The sequence below is a fragment of the Phocoena phocoena genome, chromosome 1 (assembly GCF_963924675.1).
Source record: "Phocoena phocoena chromosome 1, mPhoPho1.1, whole genome shotgun sequence".
Lineage (NCBI taxonomy): Eukaryota > Metazoa > Chordata > Mammalia > Artiodactyla > Phocoenidae > Phocoena > Phocoena phocoena.
Genome location: NC_089219.1, coordinates 151,505,681 through 151,531,855, shown reverse-complemented (window position 1 = coordinate 151,531,855; position 26,175 = coordinate 151,505,681). Strand labels below are relative to the sequence as shown.

General features: G+C 44.1%; 1 protein-coding gene across 1 annotated transcript in view; it reads right to left on the bottom strand.

Annotated features, from left to right (window-relative positions):
- Positions 1-6,077: 6,077 nt before the first annotated feature.
- CTSE (cathepsin E) overlaps positions 6,078-26,175 on the bottom strand; it is a 57,168-nt gene continuing 37,070 nt past the window's right edge. Inside the window, 5 exon segments of the mRNA XM_065871327.1 lie at positions 6,078-6,239; positions 7,961-8,196; positions 8,199-8,239; positions 9,426-9,548; positions 11,873-12,069. Of these exon segments, the coding sequence (XP_065727399.1) occupies positions 6,078-6,239; positions 7,961-8,196; positions 8,199-8,239; positions 9,426-9,548; positions 11,873-12,069 (759 nt within the window).

Sequence of the window (26,175 nt, the reverse complement as noted above, 5' to 3'; positions counted from 1 at the left end):
TAAATGAATGAATTGTAGGACAAGAGGTCAGGCTAGATAGTGTAGGATGAGAAACAGAGATACAGGAGCTAATTTGGAAAGGTCATAAATTGACAGGTCGTCTGCTTAGAGATGTTGACACAGGGGTTGTCTCCATTGCTTGCACACAGCAGAGACACATCATCCCCGATGTGGGAGAGGGGAAGGAAATGGAGAGAGGAGAATGAGAGAGGGAGAAGAGGGCTGAGGCAGAACTTGAGACACACTCACATTTAAGAATCAGGAGAAAGGAAAGGATCCCAGCCAGAGGCCTGGTGAGGCAAAGACGACCAGTGTTCATTCAAGCCCCCTTACACCGCCAGGCCACAGCTCACTGCATTTCCCACCCCCTATAGACAGGCATGGTCATGGACCACATTTTAGCAATGGACAGAATGGTGAACAAGACAGAGCCCCTGGTCCCATAGAGCTCAAGTCAAATGGATATAGAGAAGTGTCCCGCTGGTACTGGGCCTCTTTCAAACCTGGCCTGGGAAGACTTCTTACAGGAGCTGCCATACTCTATCCCTGTCCACAGGACAGTAGAATGACTCTGAAGTCCTAGGGGATGTGGGAACCACCAGGCAGACGGATCCCAGGGTTTTGAATCATCGACTCTTCAACTGGCCTCTCCATGAACGAGGAATACACTTGATTGTGCTAAGGCACTGTGATTTGGGGGTTTCGTTGTTATAGAAGCTAGTGTTATGTCATAACCTGGCAAGTGTTGAAAAGATGAGGGCAGATGTTGAAGCTGAGGAGAGGGGACACACGATGGTCCTGAGGCCTGGACTTGTAGCTCTAAACCCTGATGTGTTTTACACACCCCAAGTGTGTGGGGTGTTGGGTAAGTTCTCACATAGCTTCTCTCCCCTTACCATCCTCTTAAGCACAAGTTCTTCTTTTAAGGGTTCCCCAGCCAAAGTCACTGAGACATGCTTTGGGACTTTCCTTAGAGAAAAGAGCAGACTTCACAGTCCTGAGGCCACCGACTCTCACACAGGACAGTCATCCCAGCCTCCCTCTTACAGTGAGATGCACGTGCTGGAGTTCTTTAGCTGAGAACAGACACAGTAGGAAGGACAGAAGCAGGGTACCTTGCGACCTTGGCACTGGGAACTTGGGAGCTCTCTCTGTGTGCCTGCCATGCACGGCTCAGCTCCAGGTGCCCCTCTGTCCTGTGGGGTCCCACTCAAGATTCCCATTCCCAGGATAGAGAGTCTGACAGGTGTGACTTGAGGCCTGTGTTCTCCCCTGTAATGTCACTGGTGATGACGGGAACCCAGGAACCACCAGGAGAGGCCATAGGACTTAGAACAGGAGGGGAACAATTCCTCAAAGGAAATGATGCCAGACACACAAAAATAGCAGCCTCCCCGGAATCCTTTGGCAAGGTCTTATCTCCATGTAGGAGCAGACATGAGGACGCTGTTTGAATCCTTTTGGGGGTCAGCAGCCATTAACTTTTCAACAGCTTACACATTTTTATTTTAACAAGTAAACATTATTAGGGGGACTGTTTAGAATCTACCTTTCATCCTTGCCTTTGAGATATCCTGAACTGGCAACTACCTGGGTGGGGGAGGAGGATGAATCAGAAGCAATGGATTAGGAGCTGGGAGACATGAATTCTACCTTCATCTCTACTTTTTTTTTTTTTTTTTTTTTTTTGCGCTATGCGGGCCTCTCACTGTTGCGGCCTCTCCCGTTGCGGAGCACAGGCTCCGGACACGCAGGCTCAGCGGCCATGGCTCACGGGCCCAGCCGCTCCGCGGCGTGTGGGATCTTCCTGGACCGGGGCACGAACCCCTGTGCCCCGCATCAGCAGGCGGACTCTCAACCACTGCGCCACCAGGGAAGCCCCGTCTCTACTTCTGACAAATGGTTTCATTGTTTTATAACCCAATTTCCCATCTACAAAACAGGGTAAGAAAACCTCCTCTGCTTAATTTACAGATTTGTTGTGAGGGAAAGAAGAGAAAAGAAAAGAAGAGAAAAGACAAGAAAAGAACAACAAAACACCGAAAACTCCTAAAAGGATTTTAAGAAGCCAAAAGTCAAATATAAGAGCAATTAGTTAGCAGAGCATCTGTTATGGGTTAAATTGAGTTTCCCTAAAAGATAGGTTGAAGTCTGAACCCCTATACCTCAGAATGATCTTATTTGGAAATAGGGTCTCTGGAGGTACAATTAAAATTGAGATGAGTTCATACTGGAGTAGTATGGGGCTTTAATCTGATGTGACTGGTGTCCTTATAAGAGGGAAGAGTCACAGAGACAGGGACAAATCATGGGATGACAGAGGCTGAGATTGGAGTGACGCAGCTGCAAGCCAAGGAATGCCGAGGATTCCAGCCAGAAGTCTGGAATAGGTGAGGAAGGTTTCTCCCCTACGATTTTAGAGGGAGCATGGCCTTGCTGACACATTGATCTGGGTCTTCTAGCCTCCAGAACTGTGAGACAATAGATTTCTGTTGTCTTAAGAAGCCACTAAATTTGTGGTACTTGGTTATGGCAGCCCTAGGAAAGGAATACAGCATCCTTTAACAACTCCCAGGGCACAGTGAAGCTTTGGCCAAACTTCTTGGCCCATCCCTGAGAGGTGGTGAGCTAGTATCAGACGTGGGACATGGGACACGGTCCTGGATTTCAGAGGTAATAACCACTGATGTGAAGGTCACAAAGAGTCAAGGTCAGTTGTGGAAAACCCAAAGCAGCTATTAGGGTTAAGTAGGTTTACACAGGCAGCAGGATTTTAGTCCACATTGACTGAAAGCACCACTTCTGCCTTGAGGGACCAGAGTGCTCAGAGCAGAACTGGGGTCGGGCAGCCTTGAGACTGAGCCTGATTTCACTTCCTACAGATGTGACTGAAGCATCGCTTTCATACTTCAGCCTCCACCACTCAGGCTCCTGGACCCTCAGGCTCCAGGCCAGCACATCAGGGTTGCTGCCCATGTAGAAGTCACCCTTGAGGAGAAAGTCTGCAGGGATGCCCTCTAAAGGTTGGCGCCCCGCCCTCACAGAGCTTGTGTTGTTGACCGCTCCACTATGCTGCTTTTTTTTTTTTTTTTTTTTTTTTTTGCGGTACGCGAGCCTCTCACTGTTGTGGCCTCTCCCGTTGCGGAGCACAGGCTCCGGACGCGCAGGCTCAGCGGCCATGATTCACGGGCCCAGCCGCTCCGCGGCATGTGGGATCTTCCCAGACCGGGGCACGAACCCGTGTCCCCTGCATCGGCAGGTGGACTCTCAACCACTGCGCCACCAGGGAAGCCCCACTATGCTGCTTTTGACTTAATTACTTAAATATTTCTCTGAAAGCAATAATTTAGTTAAAAAAATGTGTGTGTATATATACATATATATATAGGCAAAAAAAGAGTAAAAACAAAGAAAAAAAAAGTGTGTGCATGTGTGTAGCTGTGAACTTCTTGGATCCTGATGCTTAGAGGGAAGGGATGCTAACATTATGACCCAAGTGCTTCCATCCAGATAAGCTCAACTCTTCCCAAGAGCTCGGCAGGGAGAATATCCCAGAGACACAAAGGAATTAGCCAAGGATGCCAGATTGGTGAGGGGTGGAGCACAGAGGTGGATACAGGCTTAGGGTTAGGGTTAAGCCTGGTGTGTTTTCCAGGACCTCTGCTGCCAGAAGTGACAGCCAGGGCCCGCCCCAGTTGTCTTGCAGGTCTTGGGGTGTCTCTCTTAGCACCTGGCGCAAAACAAATATTTGTTAAGAGAGGGTTTGATAAATAAATTGACACTGTGCTGAATGAGTTAGAAGAATGGACTGATGGGAAATCTGCTGTTAAATGAGAAAAGAAAAAGGTTTCCTTACCAATAGCCATCTCTGTTTACATATGCAAGGAAAAACGTCTGCATAAGATAACTTCCGATGGATAGTAATGCTTATCTCTGAGGAGGAGGCTCACGGGGGACTTTCACATATTTTAGAATAAGAAAAACACTGAAGATATTTCCATTTTGAAAAAAGCAAAATTGAAAGGAAGGAGAAGAAAGACAAGTTGTTCCTAGTGGCAAAGGATGGTCCTTAGACCCAGATTCCCCATATCAGCTCCCTTAGGATGGGCCCTGGTTCCCAAAGGTGAAAAGCGCTTGTTCAGAGCCTCTCTCTCCCTCTCTCTCTCCAACCACACCCCTCCCATGTACTGTGAAATATTTTCATTTACAACAAACACATGAACACACCGCAAGGAACCAGAACTGTGGGAAAATGGGCCCAGGACATCTCTTTGTATTGAGGTCAAGTCAAAAGTTCACAGGAGCTAAATTGAAGGGGCGCCCACTGGCTAAACATGGGGTGATCCGGGCATTAAAAAATGGCAGGAAAGTTGAAACATATTCATTATTCTGAAAACTGGTAAATAAAGGGAAAGAAGCAGGTAATCTTGCCTTTCTTGTATGAGCTGTACCTCATAGTGGACGATAGTTAATGAAAGGGTTGTTTTTTATAGAAGAGTTCCAGCTAACAAATACAGGAGGAAAAATAGAATTAGAAAAATCCCTGTTTTCAGCCCCTAGTGATAGTGTGGATCTAAGCGAGGATCATCAATGGCTGCTGAAGCCTTTGGGTCAAATGCTGAAGGGAACGTTATTGTGGGTGGATGAGGCTGACAACTCGGGAACCCACCCATCGGTCCTAACGTTACAAATTGAGCGGCGCCCGGCATTATCTGTCCCCGAAGGGACACAGTAGAGGTACCCAGCACCATTTATGAAGTGTTCTTTCCACGAAATAAGGCCTCTAGATCTGACTATCATTTTATAGGAACAATGAACTCAGACAAACATGTTACGTGACAGCTCTGGATTTCAACCAGTGAAATTCAGAACGTGCGACTATGGATGAAAAGAGACATTTCAAACAAATGTACTTTGTGAACCTTTGAATCCTGACACAAACAAGTCAACCGTAAAAATGACCAAACATTTATGAGGCAATAGGAAACATCTGAACACTGACAGCACCTTTAAGAATACTGGTTTCCCACACAGGGACCTGTATTCAATATTCTGTGATAAATCATAATGGAAAAGAATATGAAAAAGGATATATATATGTATAACTGAATCACTTTGCTGTACAGCAGAAATTAACACAACATCGTAAATCAACTATGCTTGAGTAAAATTAACCAAAAAAAAAAAAGAATACTGGTTTCCCTTGCTATCTAAAAGTAGAAGTTTCCTATGAAACTATGCTAACGGACACACCTTGCTAATGGACACACAAATTAAATCAAGATAAAGCTCAGATGCTCACAGATACAGTTCAAAGCTATGGAGGCTTGATGCCCAGATACTGAGTATAGTTCCCATGAAGGAGCTTGCTGGTGCCACTCTCACTGCTGGGGTATGCCCTGCCTCTACAAAAGCTTGCTGCAAAACAAACACTGACTGCTTTTTTCGATTTCTGTCTTTTTTTCATAAGTGCAAAAATCCTCTTTGGATTCCTTTAGTTTAGGGAAAACAGGTACTAATGTAGGTCTTTCATAAAAGCAAAGTGGTATAAAGTGAACTTTTGAAAAGCAGGGGATACCTGTATTAGAAGGGTTTATGGATAAATATTTGATGTGGTGATTTACGGTGTGATGCTAAGAATTTTACTTCAAAATGATCCAGGTGTGTGGGGCTGAAGAGAGGAGTAGCTGGTGAAACAGAGAAAACAGGCCCTGCCATGCGTTGATGGGTTGTGGAAACTGAGTGGGGCTGTACAGGGATTTGTTGTACTATAATTTCTGCTTGTGCACGTGTTCGGAAATTTCCGTAATAAAACATTAGCAAAAAGCGATAAAAAGTATGGGCATACAACTTAATTCTTCCATTATGATGTTGGTGGAATTGGTGTGTATGTGGGTGTATGTATGTGTGTGAGTGTGTATGTGTGTGTTCTCATGCTATGTTTCATTCTAATTTGGGTTGCAGCTCTGGAAAAACTGCATTCTATTGAAAAGAACTTTGACAGCTGTGGAGAATGTCCCAACCTAATAGGCCCAGGTGGATTTCCAGGGGGGCTGGCACAGACACAAGGCCCCTGCTTAGGGGACTGCTGGGGCCAGCCCCACATGGTTATTCCCATGGTCAAAGGCAATAAAACTGTTTAATGATACATTGCTTAGGGTCCGGAAGGACCAAGCTGGAGGTTGGATGTCAGAACCTTGAAAGCCACTGATTAAGAACTTCATGCCATCCATGAATTTCTGGAATTGGAAAGAAGAATATAAATGACGTATAGGGAAAGAAGGAAGTAGTGCTGTCTAGAGGCTGTACTGTGTAGTAGTGGTAGCTATACGAAATGGCCTTGGACAGCCGCTTCACAATTTTGGCTGGTTGGTTCTTTCTTCCGTTTCATATACCTATACATGTTTACTCCAAAAAGTGTTTGCACAATTTCTTATACGTGGGTCTTGGCTTCTAAGTTCTACAATTTTGATACTTGTTCATCTGTTATACACCTCCACTCCTTACCACCATCTTAACGATTGGGAAAACTGAAACCTTGTTGCATGGCTGGAACAGCAAAAGGTTTGGCATTAGAAGATCTTGGCTTAAATTCTGGTTTCTTTAGTTTCTAGCAAAGCTCAACTTAATTTTTTAAGGGAGAGTAATTGCTCTGTAAGTGGCTAGCCACTGCCATTCTCTTGTTTAAGTTCTGGGAAGAATCATTCGAGTGGCTCCTTCAAGTTATAAGGCAAGTAGGTATCCATTGATCCGTGAGAGGAGTATAACCTCTCCCAACCTTATTTGGTTTGGTAAAGACTTGGGGTCTAACAGGCAGAAGTTGTCTTTCCAGCAACTATTTGAAATTTGAGGTTGCTGACGAAGGTTTGGGAAAATTCACTGAGAGCTTCAAGAGTCTTCTTGAGAGGAAGGGGACAAAAATGCAAAGTTATGACAGCATCTTTGATGGATTAAGGTGGCTCTGATTGAAGACTGCTAGCGTAAAAGGACAATAGCACCATAATGTGTACAGGGAAGGGTGTGCATGTGAGCAGGGACTCACATAGGGTGAAGGGGAGAGAGTGTGGGGTGTTGGAGTGGGGAAAGGTATATAGACTAATGAACTTAGCACAGTTGAAATGTGTAGCTTGTCCTCAGCATCACAGTGGCAGCTCTACAATTCCTTTGTTGGAGGAGCTTAGGAGACTTGACATGAAGCTTGTGTTTTAAAGCAAAACACTTGTTTTCACTTGCATTGTCTGTTTATATTTGTTGGCTTTGGGAAGGGGTGTGAATGGAGATCAAGTTATGGGGGTAGGTAAAGCCTTCTGTCTACACCTTAGTGCTTCCATCCTGGTGCAGTCACCCTGATGCTGCAGGAGACTCTTGGGCAAAGTTGGTGTGTTAAAGTGTGTCGCCAAAGAAATGCGATATTGAAAATTTGGGATCATAGATTTCCAAAACACCTGGAAGTTCCCTTTCTACCTCATTCTCCAAACTTACCGATCGCTTGCAACAAGACATTTTCTTGCGTGAGGAGAATGTTAACTTGAATGTTAGAAGAGATATAACCTTATTCTGTATCCCCCTACCTCTAGCAGCTCATATCTTGAACCATTTAACTCTCTGAGTATCCTCATCTATCAAATGGGCTAATAATATCCCAGTCTGACTTGGTGGTTGAAGAGATTAAGTTTTGTCAGTTGAAAAGTCCTACCTGACAATGTCAGAAAACCTCGTTAAATGGCTTGTCCAAGGTTTGCTGCTGCTTCGCGGCAGAACAGGAAGTTAGAACCAGCCCAGTGGCGTTTCCGCCATCGGCAGTACCACCCCTCCCAGGGGGAATGCTTTCAGAGCTGGATAAGATGGGAGGGGGGCAAGGGGTAAAGGCACCCTGAGTACAGGCGACTGTTTGGAAAGGGGAAGTGGCAGCCGTGTGAGGATGGTCCTGTGACTTGCAGAATAAGGAAACAGTTCTCACCAGCAGGGTGTAGGCAGTTGGTTGGTGGGTGTGGGGGACCCCATTGATGGTGAAGGTGACATCCGGCAAGACACCGATGTTGGCGCACTCCAGAGTGTACAAAAATAGAACACAGAGGATCTATTCAGAGGCCTCCCAATTCCCCGACCGTGGGCTCTGCCCCAGTGGTCTGTGCAGTTGCTTGCTACCGCCTGAGGGGCCTGTGATGAGGGAGGTCCCTGGGTCCACAATGGCCTGCAGCCTTCGGAGAAGAACGTCATGGTGCCTCCCACCTGGATTCTGAGGACAAAGGAAGCATCGTCAGCTACTCCTACCCGTTCCTTCCCCTTTCTCCCCCTAAGCTGCCCTGGCACCCCAGCAGCTCTCACTCTCTGCTGGGTTCTCTAATCTGCTGAAGTACGTTAGGAAATTGCATTTTGGTCTCTCTCACCGCATGAGTGTTTCTCTCTCTCTATATATATATTTTGTTTTTTGACTGAGATGAATAGCAGGAAATATATTTACTTCTTGACCCAGTACACATACACACATGCACACACACACGCAGGAAATAAAAATTTCATGACACTACTTAACCTTAATATGTGGAGTGCACTCTGATATTTTCCACTTTAGCCCATTTCATTAAAAAATATAGGTCACGATCCCCTAAAATGATGTCGTGACCCATAAATGGGTAAATCCTTGCAGTTTGAAAAACCCTCAGCAGACAGGAAACATTGGAGCCTTTTTGGCTTTTGTATCTCTGTGCCTAGCACATGCCTGTCCCCTTGCAGGAACTTATCTTCAGCTGAATTGAAATGTGAATTACATTTCTTTGAATTCCTGCATGGTCTAGTGCAGCGCTAGGTATGTGGCAGGAATCTAGTTCCACTTTCCCTGATTGCTCCGCGCCTCTGTGTGTGTGTGTGTGTGTGTGTGTGTGTGTGTGTGTGTGTAGACTCAATCAATGCCACCTCCTCCATGAAACCCTTGAGGAGTTCTTCAGATAGAAGTGGTCATGCCCTTTCTGGTCTGGGCCACTTTGGCGGTCCATCTCATGGAGTACTGACCACCTTCTACTCTACATGGTAGTAGTTTGTGTATAGGTGTCATCTTCTGCAATGATTTGTGAAGGCAAAATCTGAGTCCAATTCGCTTTTGCACCCCGGTATCATTCAGCCCTTGCCTTGCATGTTAATTAATGTTGAATGAGTAGTTGGCCGGGTGTTAGTATTTACTGTCTGTTGAATTGAAGATACACCACATGTACAAGAAAGGAAGCTGAGAGTTGGTACCATGTGTCTGCTGCCCCGTCCTGCCCCTCTGCTCAGCACCTCCATATTCTAGCCTCATGCAGCGAGCTCCCAGCATCCTCTCTCAGTGACCAGCAGTTTCATTCAGGTCAATTTAGTTAATCCAATTTCACTTGAGCCTGTTATGAGCTCTTCCCTCATCCTGTAACTACTCAGTGGAGGATACTTACGTGTCCACTGCAATCTGCCAGTAGACTTGTTTGGTGACTGGGACTCAATCTATGTTCCCAGAGAGATGGGAGTGGTCCTAGCCTCTGAAAATCAGCTTGCTACCTGCACCACCTCCTGTGTCACTACATGGAAAGAAAGGCAGATGGTCAAGGAAGGGCCACTGGAAAACCTCAGGGGCGAGCCTCAGCCAGGCCCCTGCTTCTTGGTCTGGTCACTCACACCAAGTACCTAGATAGGTAGAAATATCAGCCTGCGCTTTGAGACCAGGGCTTCTGACTGCTGCAAGTTGATGAGTCGGAGCCTCTCGGGCAAACAATAGAAACAACTCTGCTCAGTGATTTGTGAATATCCTCCTGCTTCTTGGATAGAAGGGGTAAGGAGGTGAGAAATGGAGACCACAGATCTGATCAAGCAGAACTCAGGCAGCACCAAGGCCAGGACCGTCATGGGGTGTGCATTCACCATGCAACTTGAGGCACCCCCAAAGACTCCTTTGCCCCAAGTATCTTCTCCACTATTATGGTGGTGCCTGGAATTTCCACAGTATTCGCTCTTTTGTGTTAGGCAAAGACGCTAATTGAACGTGAAGTGACTTACTGGAGCTTGAATATTTATTAATATTGTGTTGATTTCTCAGAATATGTTCTGCCACCTAGCAGGATCCTGCAGAAATAGGACCTAAAACGGATTTGTTTTCGGGAGGAAAAGGATCAGAGAAAGACAAAACTTGGGGCCCTGTATGCAGGGCAGTAAAGGGGAAGGGAAGTGGATATCTGTGGGAATCCAAGGAAAACAGTTTTCAAGGCACGAGGGGGGAGGAGCTGATGTTTGTTGATGGCCTTTATGCAAGGTGTTGTGCTAGGAATTTTCCCTGCCTCATCTTATTAATTCTCATGTCAACCTAGTGTCCATTTGAGAAAAATGAGGCTCATGGAGATGAAGTAATGCAAGAGGGGGGATTTCTTTTTTTTTTTAAATTAATTAATTTATTTTTGACTGTGTTGGGTCTTTGTTGCTGCACGCAGGCTTTCTTTAGTTGTGGCGAGCGGGGGCTACTCTTTGTTCTGGTGCGCGAGCTTCTCATTTCAGTAGCTTCTCTTTGTTGTGGAACATGGGCTCTAGGCACGCGGGCTTCAGTAGTTGCTGCACGTGGACTCAGTAGTTGTGTCTTCCATGCTCTAGAGGGCAGGCTCAGTAGTTGTGGCGCACGGGCTTAGTTGCTCTGCGGCATGTGAGATCTTCCTGGACCAGGGCTCGAACCCATGTCCCCTGCATTGGCAGGCGGATTCTTAACCACTGAGCCCCCAGGGAAGTCCCAAGAGAGGGGGATTTAAATCCAGGTCAGTCTGACTGCGAAGGCTTTGCAGTTTTCCACCACAATTCACACCTTTCTAGGCTGAAAGGGAGCAGGAAACTCTGAAGGGAAGAAGCGAGGTGTCCAGACGCCTGCCCTCTTACTCACAGTTCCGTCCAGGCCTGGTCTCCACTGCAATCAGGCTGGAGAGGAAGCCATGTGATGGAGGAGATTCAAGGCTCTCCATGTGAGAGAGGAGAGAGAGAAATGCGCTTCTGCTGAAACAGGGTAAGCTCAGGCCAAGTTTCCTTGGGAAGGAGTCGGAGAGGTGAGAAATCTCCTCCCTGACCCTCCCAGGACCCCAGGTAAACGTGTCCGAGGGCTGGTGAGTCTCATGACCTTTTCCAGCCACAACATGCGATTAAAAAAATTGTATAAGTTGGCAAAGAACACATAAAATCGACCGTCTTAACCATTTTTAAGTGTGTAGTTCAGTAGTGTTAAGTATGTTCACATGGTTGTGCAACGAATCCCCAGAACCTTTTCATCCTATAACATTGGAACTCTATAACCGTTCGATAACTTCCTGCTTGTTCCTTCCCCAGCCCCTGGCAGCCACCGTTCTACTTTCTGTCTCTATGAATTCCGCTACCGTTAGAATTTTCTTCCTCTTTCAGGCTGAATAATTTTCTGTTGTATGCATCTACTACATTTTGTTATTCCAGCCATTAATGTGTAATTATTTTATTGTCAGCTAACATTTGAATTTTTTTCCCCCACCTCCTCTCCCTAGAATTAAGCTTTTTGAGGGCAGGGACTGTCTTTCTTGTTCCATTGTGTTCCCAGTGCCTAGCAGCATGGTGAGCACATAATAGGGGCTTGATAAATATTTATTGACTGCAGAAATGAATGTCCAGTCCCAGAGATTCTTTAATTACTCCAGTGTGGTATAGTTTAAAAAGTCCTTTCTTCAACGACTTTGAGGCAAACCCCATTTTCTCAATATTCAGAGAGGGCAAGTGTTTTGCCCCAAATCACACAGCTGATACAAGACCAAGCAAGAGCTCCAACCCAGGTGTTGTGACTGCTGAGTCTAGACGTGTTGTTTCCCTATAGTCATAACCTTAACCTGGTGGGGCTGATGGGCCTTACCTGCTCGTGTACACAGAAAACATGGGTAGATCCACCAGCTTCTGGGCCATTGTGTCGAACACTGGGGTCACCCTTTCAGCAGCCAAGCAGGGTTATCCCAGGCCCAGAATGCCATAAGACTCTGCATTCATAAAGGACTGGTCAGTCTCTGTGACACTCTCTTCAAATTGCTGACCGACCTCAGTCAGTCCTTCTACCTAAAGGTGGAGCCTGAAGGAAAATCACACAGATCTTTGGCAAACGGGCTCAGATTCTTGAAATCTTCCTCTGTCCTAAAGTTAATTCTTCCCCTACTCAAGTTTCCTTGGTTAAATGGATACAACAATTTTTGCCATGTTCCCATCCACTTAATTTTTTCTATGTAAACATTTTTTATTGAAGTATAATACAGAAATCACAAGTGTACAGTGTTTTCACAGACTGTACACATCCATGTAATCAAGCTCCTAAATCAAGAAACAAGACGTTACAACCCCATTGCCAGAAACCCCTTCAACTACCCTGCCAGTCATTGAGACTTTCCTCAAGAGTAACCAATCTCAAAAGAAAAGACAAAACAGCAAGATAACCCATCTCTTGGCTTCTAACAGCTTATACTGTCTTTGCCTATTTTTGAATTTTATATGAATGGAATCATATGGTATGAATTCTTTTTTATCTGGCTTTTGTCACTCAACACGATGTTATTGCATGCTGTTGTAGAATTTTCATTGCCTTTAGTATTCCGTGGTATGAATATATCATCATTATTTATCCATTCTACCACTGATGGATATTTGGGGTGTCTCCTGTATTTGACTATTGCTAATAGAGCTTTTACTTGTCTTTTGGTGAACATGTGCACTTATTACTGTTGGATATATGCCACGGAGTAAAACTGCTAGATAATGGGTTTGCAAGTGTTTTGCTTGAGTAAATACGGACAGTTTTCCAAAGTGATTGTATCAATTAACATTTCCAATATCAATGTTTTGAAAGGTCCAGCTGTTCCATATCCTCACCAATACCGGCTCTTGCCTACCTTTTCTACTTTAGTCTTCTAGGGAATATGCAGTGGGCAACATTGAGGTTGTAATTTGTATTTCCAGATGACTAATAAAATTGGACATTTGGATATCCTCTTTTGTGAAGTGGGTTATCTACAATTTTCTTATTGATTAGTAGGAGTTCTTTATTTATTCTGGAATAAAGTCCTTTGTTGGATATATGTACTACAAATACCTTCTCCCAGATTGTGACAGATGTTTTTACTCTCTTAATGGTGCTTTCTGATGAACAGAAGATATGAATTTCAGTGTACTCAAATTGATCAGTTTTCCCCCTTATAATTAGTAGTTTTAAAAAATTTGTTACAAAAATGTTTGCCTACCTTAAGGTCATGAAGACACCTTCCTACGTTTTTTCTAAGAGCTTTATTGTTTTGCTTTTCACATTTATATATATCTACAATCTATTGGAAGTTTGATAATGTGTGAGTTAAGATCCATTTTTTCTTTATTAGAAGTCAGATTTATTGAGATATGATTTATACACAATATTTCACCCTTTTAAGTGCACAGTTCAGAGATTTTTGAAACACAAATAGTTTCTGTTTGCTAATACTTTGTTTACAACTTTTGTGTCTACGTTCATGAGAAAGAGACTGGTCTGTAATTTTCATTTCTTGTAATGTCCTTTTCAAGTTTGTTATTAAATTTATGCTGGCCTCATAAAATGAGTTATGAAGTGTCTCTTCTTTATCAATTATCTGGAAGAGTTTGTCTAAGATTGGTGCTATTTCTTCTTTAAATGTTTGAGGGAATTTACCAATGAGGCTACCTGGACCTGGAGTTTTCTTTGTGGAAAGGTTTTTAATAATAGAGTCAACGTTTAAATAGATACTGGAGTATCCATTCAATGTTAAATAGATATTGGAGTATTCATTCAGTGTTAAATAGATATTGGAGTATTCATTCAATGTTTAAATAGATATTGGAGGGTTATATTTTCTAATTTTTTTCTTGTGCCAGTTTTGACATGCTCTATTTCTCAAGGTATTTGCCAATTTTAAAAAATTATCAAATTTATCAAAATAAAATTATTCTTGATATCCTCTTATTATCATTTTAATGTCTGTAGCATCTTTAGTAACATATTACTTTTTATTTCTAATATTGTTAAGTGTATTTTCTTGCTTTTTCTTGAACAGTTTTGCTAGAGGTTTACCAGTTTGATTAATCTTTGTAAAGAGTTCATTCCTGGCTTTGTTGATTTTCTCTATTGTGTGACTTTTCTATTGCATGAATGTTCCACTCTTCTAGTTATTATTTCCTTCCTTCTACTTTCTTTGGGTTTGATTTTCTCTGCTTGTTTTTTTATTTGTTTGTTACTTGAAATAGTTGCTGAGACCATTGATTTTCAGCTTTTCTAATACTCACATTTCAGCCTGTAATTGTTTCTTCAAGGACTGCCTTAGGTGCATTCACAAATATTGACATGTCATATCTTCATTATCTGTATCAGTCAAGGTTTTTTATAAGAGAAACAGAGTCATTAGGAGCTATATCTAGAAAGGATTATATTCTAGATATTTGACTCTATGCAATTGTAGGTCCTGGCTAACAGAGTACATTAGGATGTTGTTTCTGCCCTGGTGCTGCCGTGTCAAGTCTACAGTTTGGACAGTCAGCAAGGGAAGACAGATGTCAAGTGGGAGAAGAAGGGTGAATCGAACCCTTAAGATTGAAGGGGAATGGGGACCTGCACTGTTCTGTCACCGCCTCTAAGCCTCAGTGATGGGGGAGCCTGCAGCACAAGCTGACACTGTCTGTCCCAGAAGCCACCACTGCTGTCACACATGCCAACACTTCCTAGCTCTGGAGTAGGAGGTAGGGGACCTGGATTAGGTCAGCTCTGCCATGACCAGCCAGCGATCTGGCAAGTCTCTTAACTGCCACTGCGAGCTCTGCTTTCCGTCTCTGAAGCCCAAGAGGCAGATGGACTTGGAGCTTGGAGACAACTTGGGCCCTGCCTTGGGCTCCAAGAATGTTAAAAAGGACATCAAAAGGACTCAGGGACCAGCCCAGGCCCTTGACCCCTACCCCCAAGTGAACAAATCCTCTTTGGCATTTACCCACTTTCCAGGAGTCCCTCCTTTTGACCTTTCATTGGGGAGAAAGTGTGAGCCAGAAGTGGCTGGAAGTGGTGAGAATTCTGGTTAGCGCTGAGCCCTGCCGTGGTTTGCCCCTAATTGCCCATATGTGCCATCGGGACTGAAGATGGTCACTATGGAAACCTTACCCTGAGAGACTTCCTTCAGACCCTCCAGGCAAGCCCACTTCTATAGCAGGTGAGAACACTGGGGCACAGAGCGGTTAAGTGACTGGCCCAAGAGCATGCACTTCACTCAGTGGCCAGGATAGGGACTCAGGCCTCCGGCCTTCCAGGCCAGTGATCTTTCTGCTATAGAATTACCATCATCATCACCACGATCCCTCCGTTCCCTCCCGTCTTCCAGGCCAGTTAGCTCCCATATCCCCTTGCCTCTGTTTGTTGTGAGTAGAGGGTGTGGCTGGCTGACACGTGAGAAAAAGTTTGTTGGTCTGTGCAGCCGTGGCCACCCGGCCACTGACTAGATCAGAGACATCCTGGATGGTCTGCGAGGAGCTCCAGGCTCTGGCTGGATCTGGGAAGTTTGGCACAGATTAGAGGCAGGAACGTGGGAACGTTTGTCAGAACTAATGGGTCTGTTATCTCTGGAAACACCCGGAACCGCACCTGCCCCGGCTGCAGGTTTCTGATCCTCCCACGCTAGAACCAAATATTGTTGTGGACGATTTGAACACTTCCCCTAGGGAACAAGAGCCCTTGGGCACGTGGGTGATGGTGTGAGTTCGCATGTGTATGTATGTGTGTGTGTGTGTTCTTTACGAAAAGGGAGAGGGAAGAGCATTTGGGGTGAAATGGTACCATGTGGGCAAAAACAGGTCATAGTACAGACAATGATCCAGTCTCCGCAGTCTGTCAGCACTGGGAGAGGGTCCTAGCGGAGGGAGAGAGAGAGAGAGCGACAGAGAGCGTGCAGCACCTCAGGCCTCAGGGGTGTGGATTGGAGGCTGCTTTGGAATCAGAGGTTTTGTGTTACCAGAACATTTGAAAGCTGTTGAGGGTGACACTATGCAGTCAACTTTTCTGGAGCTTCAGCTTCCAGAATGTAAATTAATAATAAGAGGCTGGTGGCTCAGTGCTCTGTGGAAATTGGCTTTAGCAGGGTTTGATAGTCCTGGAGACTGTGCGTCATTATGAGACAAAAGCAGCACCTGCCCTCATGCTCAGCCGGCCCCTGGCCACAGTGGGGCCAGCAACCCAGGATGCTCTTGGCCCCTTGGCCCCGGCTCTGCTGACATCAGCAGCTCAGCACGGACATGACCAACTGGAAAACGTCCCAACCTCATTCGGCTCGAAGTTGATGACTGGTGGGAAATATACTATGCGACGTGTAGTACAGCAGGAAGAGGGCCTGGATGGGGTGCCTGGACCCAGACTTGGCTCTGCCATTCACTCACCATATGACTTTGGATAGATCACTTTTCTCTAAATCCAGTTTCCTTGTCTGTAAAATGAAGAGGGTGGGTTGGGTGATACTACAAGGAACAATTTTGGGGGCATAGGCTATGTGCCAGCCTCTGCCCTAAGGATCTTACAAGCATTAGCTCATTCAGTACTCACACCAGTCCTATCAGGTAAGTATTATTTTTAAGCCCATTTTACAGATGAGGTAACTGAATCACAGAGGGTTTAAGTAACTTGCATAATGTGCCATAGCAAGGCTTCAAACCCAGGTTTTCCTGACTTTCAAGTTGATGGTCTGTACTAGATAATGTCTAGCGTTTGACATTCAAGAGTTTCTTCCTGGAAGAGAAAAACAGAGAGAGGATGGGAAGGAGGAGGAAAGGGGAAGAGAGGGAGAGAGACTGATTTCCTACATGGTGGAAATTTTGAGGCCTTTTCATTGTAAGAGAGAGGGGTGTGTGCAGGATGGAGTATGGTGGTAAGGAGCTGTGTGACGAGAAATCTTGTCATTGCTTACTTTTTGCAAGTGTTTCTGTTTCGTCTTCAAGGGACCTCTCAGCAGTATCATTATTGTATTGCTGACAGGTGCAAAAATTCTCCCATGCACGCCTCTGCTTGTTACCCTCCCCCACCCGGACACTGAATTATGGAAATCAAAAGTTTATGGTGGTCGAACCATTTGTTTACTGCTATAAAGAGCATCTGGCACTGAACGTGTATTCTCTCCCATGGCTTGCTCTTCTTTGGTTTGGCAAAGCTTCTTGCTTTCGTGCAGCTGGAAATAAGAAGGATCCAATGTCCCCAGCATCTCGCCATGTCAAGAATTCAGTTAGTCTGAGTCATTTCCCAAACCGCTGTCAACTCCATTCTGGGAAAGTGCCTTTCAGACCAGAAATTGTTGGGTGTATAGTCAGCAAAAGGCACAGGCGCGGGGGAAGTTTTCCACTGGAATATTGCATGTGCGTGTGCCTGTGCATGCACGTGCACGGCTCCCTGTGCCTGTAAGCGGGAAGAGCAGATCATGTCTCAGATTTGCCAGAGAACAGGACACACGCCAGCACCGCCAGCTTCTGTGCTTGTTACTGAGCCCAGACTTCAAAAGCAGGCAAAGCAGGGTTTGGATTTCAATGCTGCTACTTAGATGATTGTGTGACATTGGGGTAGTTCTGGAGTTTCAGACCCCTCTACTGTAGAAAAGGAAGAATGATTTCGTTGTTGGATGATGTGAGGATTCCAGGAGACCGTCCTTGGGGTGAGTGCTTTCTATGTGTCACCCAGCCCGGGGCTGGTACCCGGGCGAAACCATATGAACCGGGACAGGTACCCAACATTAACTGAGTGCCACGCGCTGCTCTAAATGCTTTAAATATCTTCAGTCATGTAATCCTCTCAACCACCCCATAAGGTAAATAGTCCCAGAGAGGTAAAGGAATTTGTCCAAGGCCACACAGCTGGTAATGACGGAACCAGGCTTGAACCCAGGAAGTCTCACTATAGAGTCTGCGATCTTACACAACACTGCTGTCTGGAGCATAGGTGTATGTTACTGTGTGTATTAACAGACTGAAATTCATTGTGAAGATCATCTACCCTTATGTGTATTGTAACTGTTCAAGAACGTTATCAAGGTTTCCACATGTCCTTAGTTTTTACTGTGTGATCAGGGGCTCAACCATTTAAAGTCTAGAAAATGAAAATTCTCCCTGATCCTTAGTTTCCTTATCTGTAAAATGGGAAAATGGGGATGTTAGGAAGATGAAATAAAAGCATTTGTGAAAATGCATGACACACAGTAAATGATCAATAAATACCTGCTAAAATTTTTATTATAAGGGAAGAGAGATTATGCTTAGGCAAACGTGACATAAATCTGATGCTTCCTTTGTTATCTCCCTGGGTTTTCATTTTCAGATTTCTAATGACAGGGGCCTCACCTCGGCAGTACTCCTTTCTTGACTACTTTTATTTCCTCTACCAGGACTGGACTCTCTGAACCAGTTCCCATCCTGGAATTTCCCCAAGCACCCTCAGGGTAGGGTTTAGGCTGTAGCTAAATAGAATAAAGGCAGAATTTTAATCTCAGGGTCTTATTCGAAGTGAATTTGTCTCCACTCCTAAAAACTCTTACCTTGTTTCTGGTCCGTTAGATGTTTTGGAAACCCACAAGAGGAAAACACATATTAGAGATGTAATTGAGGCGATGTCTAGGGCTTCCCTGGTGGCGCAGTGGTTGAGAGTCTGCTTGTCGATGCAGGGGACACAGGTTCGCGCCCCGGTCCGGGAGGATCCCACATGCCGCGGAGCGGCTGCGTCCGTGAGCCATGGCCGCTGAGCCTGCGCGTCCGGAGACTGTGCTCCGCAACGGGAGAGGCCACAACAGTGAGAAGCCCGCGTACCGCAAAAAAAAAAAAAAAAAAAAGATGATGTCTGTTCCATGGTCTTCATTTATGCCAGGTAAACTGTATTTGAACTACGTGCAGGCAGCTTTGTTTTAATCTGCTTGGCTACCTATGTAGCTCCTTTAAAAATCTTATTGTTCAGATATTTAAGAGCCAAACTCGTTCCATTCCATTTAAAATGTTTTCATTTAGTGCTCCTCCTTTCCCCAGTTCCCTTCCTCTTATTCAATGAACTTTAAAACAAAAAATAAAACTGAGAACAGCACATGCATCTAGGAGTTAAGAGTTTTGCCAGTGTTTCTCTGTGCTGTAAGCAAGCGAGCTTATTAGGTGTTATTTCCTTAATTTATGCCTGAAATCAAAAAGTATTTCTGACTTTCTCCATGGCCTGCTGTAACAAGCAGGAGTTTTTGGGGTTTTTTTTGCGGTACGCGTGCCTCTCATTGTCGTGGTCTCTCCCATTGCGGAGCACAGGCTCCGGACGCGCAGGCTCAGTCAGTGGCCATGGCTCACGGGCCCAGCCGCCCCGCGGCATATGGGATTTTCCCAGACCGGGGCACAGACCCGTGTTCCCTGCATTAGCAGGCGGACTCTCAACCACTGCGCCACCAGGGAAGCCCACAAGTAGGAGTTTTATACATAGATAACTTTCAGCATTGGGCACTGAATTAGGACAGTCTTCAAATCATTGCTTGGCCCTTCAAACAGTTTAGCTAAAAGGTGCTATTTTATTTAGTACTGCAAACTCCAAGTGATTCAAATATCTTGCTTTCTGAACCAAGATATATTTACAGTTCATTTTGGGGGTTTTATTCCCAAGGAGGATTCGGCATTCCAGCATTAAATCCACTTAATTTTAAAACTTTTATGAAAAGCAACAGCTGGAATATACTCCCAGTCTTAAAAATAAATGCCTGATTTAAAGCAAATAGGTTATGCTGAAGTATATAAAGTTTTATACTCTCTCAAAAATGGTGTTATCTTTATTTGCTAGATTTTTAAAAGCTTTTAAGAGATGGGCTTCCCTGGTGGCACAGTGGTTGAGAGTCTGCCTGCCGATGCAGGGGACACGGGTTCGTGCCCCAGTCTGGGAAGATCCCACATGCCGTGGAGCAGCTGGGCCCATGAGCCATAGCTGCTGAGCCTGTGCGTTCTGAGCCTGTGCTCCGCAACGGGAGAGGCCACAACACTGAGAGGCCCATGTACCAAAAAAAAAAAAAAAAAAAAAAAAAGCTTTTAAGAGGGCTGTAACTGTCGCTGCTAGTATTTTGTTAGGGTTCTACCAGTATTAGTTTTTACGTCATCCTAATGTATAGTTTCAAGTCTTACTAGACAATCTGAATTCCACTACATTTCTGTTTGGCTCCAACATTCCATTTAGCTTGACCAGTCTAATTTAAAATGTGTTTGTTGGAGGTCATTAATGTTACTTGTACAATGCTGTCATTATATGACATCCATATGAATTTTGGTGTATGTCACATTGCATTCAATCTGCTGTAATTATGCTTAGAAATACTACAGTAACTAGATGCAATGTGACTTTTTTCCATTAAGAGTAAGCCAGTGGCTTAAATGTGATTATGGTCCTGCAAGGTGATACTTGCTAAAGTATCTAAACTTTTTTTTGTTGTAACTGAATCAATTTTTTAAAATTTATAAAGCTGGAAATGATCAAATGCTGTTTTTTTCATTATCAACAGTGGTGTGTCTTTTTATGTATGTTCTTAATGCTTATGGACCGCTCCCAATGTAGTTATTCAAAAAGAAAAAAAAATTTGTCTATTCCAGGATGCCAAGATACTTGTCTGATCTTCCTTTCAGGTTTAACAAGTTTCTTTTATCTGAGAGCCTCTAATTGGAGCCCCATCACTAAAGTTTTGGCAAACACCATTCATTTATCCACACAAAATCGGGACACCTAGTCTCATTGATCATATTTCAGAAACAAGAAACCCAAGGTCCTAAGAGAGCTCTTCCCCCAAAGGGCAAGACGCAAGCTTAGGGAATGGAGGGTCTTCCATACCAAACTCTCACGTAGATGCGTCCACTGTGCTGTCCCCAGCCAGAGATGATAGTGGCTTGAAACGGACAGAGATGGAGTACTAGGAAAGAAGTGGAGATAGAACTCATAGGATGTGACACTGAATTGGATGGGGATGAAGGAAAAGAAGGATCTAGGATGACTCCTGGAATTTGTCCCACAGACACACTTAGTCCTGTGCAGAATGCTGCTAGTTTAAGGTTGTTTTTTTTGTTTGTTTGATTTGTTTTTTTTTTCCATTAAGCGTTGTTTGTGATCGGAAAGCTTAGGAATAAACATCAAAAAGGGACTGTCTGAATAATTATGGTATATCTACTCAATGGAATACTGTGGAACCAGAATAAAACAATGAAAAACTCCAAAGAAAAATCTCTAGTATATATCTTTGTGTTAAAAAATGTCTTAACAGTATGTACAGTATACTACCATTGGCATATAATAAAAGGGGAAAAATACATCTAGTCTCATGAAAAAAACAATGAAAAACTCCAAAGAAAAATCTCTAGTATATATCTTTGTGTTAAAAAATGTCTTAACAGTATGTACAGTATACTACCATTGGCATATAATAAAAGGGGAAAAATACATCTAGTCTCATTTGCTTATATATGCATAAAATATCTCTGGAAGAGTATACCAAGAAGTTGGTAGCACTGGGTACTTTTGGGGAGGGGAACTAGGTGGATGGGGGCAGGGTGAGAAGGAGCCTTGTCATTGTACATCATTTTGTATTTCTTGAATTTTGAATCATGTGACTATGTTACTTTCTTAGTTTTCTATTGCTTCTATAGCAAATTACCACAAATGCAGTGGCTTAAAACAGCCCAAATTTATTATCATATAGTTTTGTATGTCAGAGGTTTGACCTGGGTTTCACTGGGTTAAAATCAAGGTGTTAGAAAGGTTGTGTTCCTTTCTGGAGGCTATAGAGGAAAATATGTTGCCTTGCCTTTTCTAGCTTCTAGAGGCTGTCCATATTCCTTGGCTCATGGCCAGCAATGTTGCATGTCTCCAATGTCCTTCCATAGTCATATCCCTCTGACCACAGCCAGAGGTCCTTTTTATTCTTTCCAGTTTTACTGAGATATAATCGACATACAGCACCGTATAAGTTTAAGTGTACAGCACAATGATTTGACTTACGTACGTCATGAAATGATTACCACAGTAAGTTTAGTGAACATCCATCATATCATATAGATACGAAATTAAAGAAATAGAAAAAAATGTTTTCCTTGTGATGAGAACTCTTAGAATTTACTTACTCCTTAACTCCTTAACAACTTTCATGTGTAACATACAGCAGTGTTTGTTATATTTCTCAGGTTGTACATTACACCCTAGTACTTATTTATCTTAGAACTGGAAGTTTGTACCTTTTGACTGCCCTCATCCAATTCCCCCTGCCCCCACCCACTGTCTCTAGTAACCACAAATCTGATCTCTTTTTCCATCAGTTTTGTTTGCTTATTTTTGTAGCATAATTGACGTACAGCACTATGTTAGTTCCTGTTACACAACATAGTGATTTGATATTTCTATACATTTCAAAATGATCACCACAATAAGTGTAGTTACCAGTAAGTGTAGTTACCATTTGTCACCCTACAAAGATATTACATTATTATTGACTGTATTCCTCACACTGTACATTTCATACCTGTGACTCATTTACCCTGTGACTGGAAATTTGTATCTCTTAATCTCCCTCACCTATTTCTCCTCTCCCCTTACCCGTTCCCCTCTGGAAACCACCTGTTTGTTCTTTGTATCTATGACTCTGTTTCTATTTTATGTTTGTTCATTTGTTTTGTTTTTTAGATTCCATATATAAGTGAAATCATACAGTATTTGTCTTTCTCTGTCTGACTTATTTCACTTAGCATAGTACCCTCTAGGTCCATCCATGTTGCTGAGTATATTTCATTGTACGTATACATACCACATCTTTTTTATGCATTCATCTACTGGTGGGCACTTAGATTGCTTCCATATCTTGCTATTGTAAATAAAGCTGCAATGAACATAGGGGTGCATATACCTTTCTTAATTAATGTTTTTGCTTACTTTGGATAAATACCCAGGAGTGGAATCGATGGACTGTATGGTAGTTCTATTTTTAAATTTTTGAGGAATCTCCATACTGTTTTCCACATTGGCTGCCCCAATTTACATTCCTACCAACAGTGCACAAGTCTTCCCTTTTCTCCACATCCTCACCAACACTTGTTATTTGTTGTCTTTTTGATGATAGCCGTTCTGACAGGTGTGAGGTGACATCTCATTGTGGTTTTGATTTGCATTTCCCTAATGATTAGTGATGCTAAGCCAGCCAGAGATCCTTTTAAGCACTCCTGTGATTAGATTCAACCCTCCCAGACAATCCAGGATAATCTCCCCATCATAAGGTTCTTAATTTAACCCCACATGCAATGTCCCTTTAGCCATGTAAGGTAACATTCGCAGATTTCAGGAATTTGAATATGGACATCTTTAAGGGCCATTATTCTGCCTATCATAATTACCTATTCCAAACATTTAAAAATGCAGAAAAGAAACAATTCCTAAACTTTTCGTCTGAGCTGTTGGAGGGGATAGTGGTGTCTTTTACTGAGTACAGGATCAGGAGAGCAGAAACAAGTTGGGGGAGGTGGAGAATCAATGTCTCTTTTGTGGCATATTAATTTCGAGACGCTAGTAGCCTTTCCAGGGGTGATAATGAGGTTGACAGTTGAATTTATGGGTTTGGTGCTCTCATAGGATTTGTTGGGGCTGGAGATATAAATTTGGGAGATGTATAGAAGGTGGTTAAAGCCATGAAACTGGCTGAGAACTCCCAGGAGTGTGCTTGGATGGAGAAGAGTAGAGCCACAGGTGGGTGAAGGAGGAAGAAGGAGCAGATAGGGCTAAGAAGGAGCACAGGGATGATGTTGGAAAATACCACCTTACCCCCTCCCGGAGGCCTCCTCCCCACTCCCTGGTTTATCTCCATCACCCTCCCGTGTCCATTTTGTTAGCAGGGATGAGCACAATCTGTAATTCTCTCTTTTTTTTTTGCGATACGCAGGCCTCTCACTGTTGTGGCCTCTCCCGTTGCAGAGCACAGGCTCCGGACGCGCAGGCTCAGCGGCCATGGCTCACGGGCCCAGCCGCTCTGCGTCATGTGGGATCTTCCCGGACCGGGGCACGAACCCGTGTCCTCTGCATCGGCAGGCGGACTCTCAACCACTGCGCCACCAGGGAAGCCCTGTAATTCTCTTTTATTGTTTCTTGATTGTCTGTCTCCCCCCACTGTCCTGCGAGCTCCAGGAGAGCAGGGCTCTGGCCGTCTGGATCACTGCTGTGTCTCCAGCACCTAACCCAGTGCTTGGTTCAGAGTAGGCACTCAATAAATATTTGTTGATTGAATGAGTGGATAAAAACAAACAAACTTAATCCATACATTTACCCCCAATCCATAAACAAAGAAGATGGCTCTAAAGTTTCAAAGTTAAGGAAAAAACAGTGCTGACCTTCTATATCCTCCACTGACTATTGCCCCTAGGTAGGCTTGCATAGCAGTTGTCTACAAGGCATGATTTTAAAATAACCAGGAAGATACCTCTGTTCCACCTGGTGTTGGCTTGCTTGAAATTCCACCATTGTCCACGTATTCCCTAGGGTAAGTCATTAGCTTCTTAGCATAGCACCTAGCACCCAGCAAGCACTCAATACCTTTTAGCTATTCTTTTTATCTGGTCTTTTAGTGATGCAAATACCCCTGGGAAAGATGGCCCACTGAGTCATCATTAACTCCTTAGTATGAATTAGTTTCTCAGCAGGAATAGTTAAGGAAGGACCTCAGGGTGGGAGCAGGGGTGGAATTGCAGAAAGGGAGAAAGGTTTCCAAAAAACCACTAGGGAATCGAAAGCAAATCTCAACTTGTGGTTTTGCTGAGGCCCACACTGACACAGCATGAAGATTGCTCTGCAAGCAGCGCCAGCCACTGGTGTTTCATTTCGGGGGGTGGTGTGTTTCCCTCTGAGCCCAGCCAGGCAACGGAGGAAATGAAGAGGCTCTCAAGGGAGGGGCAAGGGAAAGAGGCCAGGGTAGGGTGGTAGAGAGCAGGTGGTGAGAGCAGCTGCCTCTTCAGCATGGATGGCTTCTCCTGCTGCTGCTGCTTCTGGCCCAAGAGACAGGTAACCGGTTCCAGGAGGGCTGAGACTTTGCTTTCAGTTTCTTTCCTACTTGCCTGGAATCTGGGCTCGACAAGGATGAACTGGGTGCTATATAGCCTAAAGGGATTAGAGAACAAGACACCTCCCCCTTCCCTTAAACTGCTCCCTAGGGTGCTGTATGTCCCAAACCCCCAAATCAGATGCATAATCTGACAGCTGTTTATGCGGACAATGGGAAAGAATATTGTCCATGTGGTTAAGGTATGTCTAAGGCTCTTAGGAAAAGGATTGAGCTGCAGGTTTAGTGCCTAATGACAAGTAGCTTGAGGACCTGCAGACAAATGTGCATATATATATATATATATATATATTTTTTTTTTTTTTTTTTTTTTTTTTTTTTGTGGTACGCGGGCTTCTCACTGTTGTGGCCTCTCCCGTTGCGGAGCACAGGCTCCGGACACGCAGGCTCAGCGGCCATGGCTCACGGGCCCAGCCGCTCCATGGCACGCAGGATCCTCCCGGACCAGGGCACGAACCCGCCCCGCCTGCATTGGCAGGCGGATCTTCAACCACTGCGCCACCAGGGAAGCCCCAAATGTATATTTCTGAGTACAAATTTCCCCCATTTGTCCTAGATCCTAAACTAGACAGCGAGACCCTTGAGGGCAGGAACCATGCTCCAGTCCTAGACTTCTTAACCCAGCACAGTGGCTGGCACATGGGGATTTGTCTACACCTGCGTGGTCCAATATGGTGAGCTCTTGAAAGGCGGCTAGTCTGAATTGAGATGTGCTATAGGTGTAATGTGCTTACTGATTTTGAAGACTTAGTAAAAAAAAAAACCCCATAAAATATCTCATTCATAATTTTTATATGAGTACAAGTTGAAATGATCATATTTTGGATATATTGGGTTCAAAAAATATATTATTAAGATGAATGCTATCTGTTTCTTCTTACTTTCTTTAATGTGGCTACTAGAACTTTTGGAATCACACATGTGGCTTGCATTATATTTCTATTGGACATCTCTGGTCTATCCTGCCCTGGCCTCATTTCTCCCACCTTTTCCTGTTCTCCTCAACTCTCTAATCAGACTAGCGATGCCCTTCGTCCTGGACATCTAAAGCCCTCAGACTCTTATTGGCCAG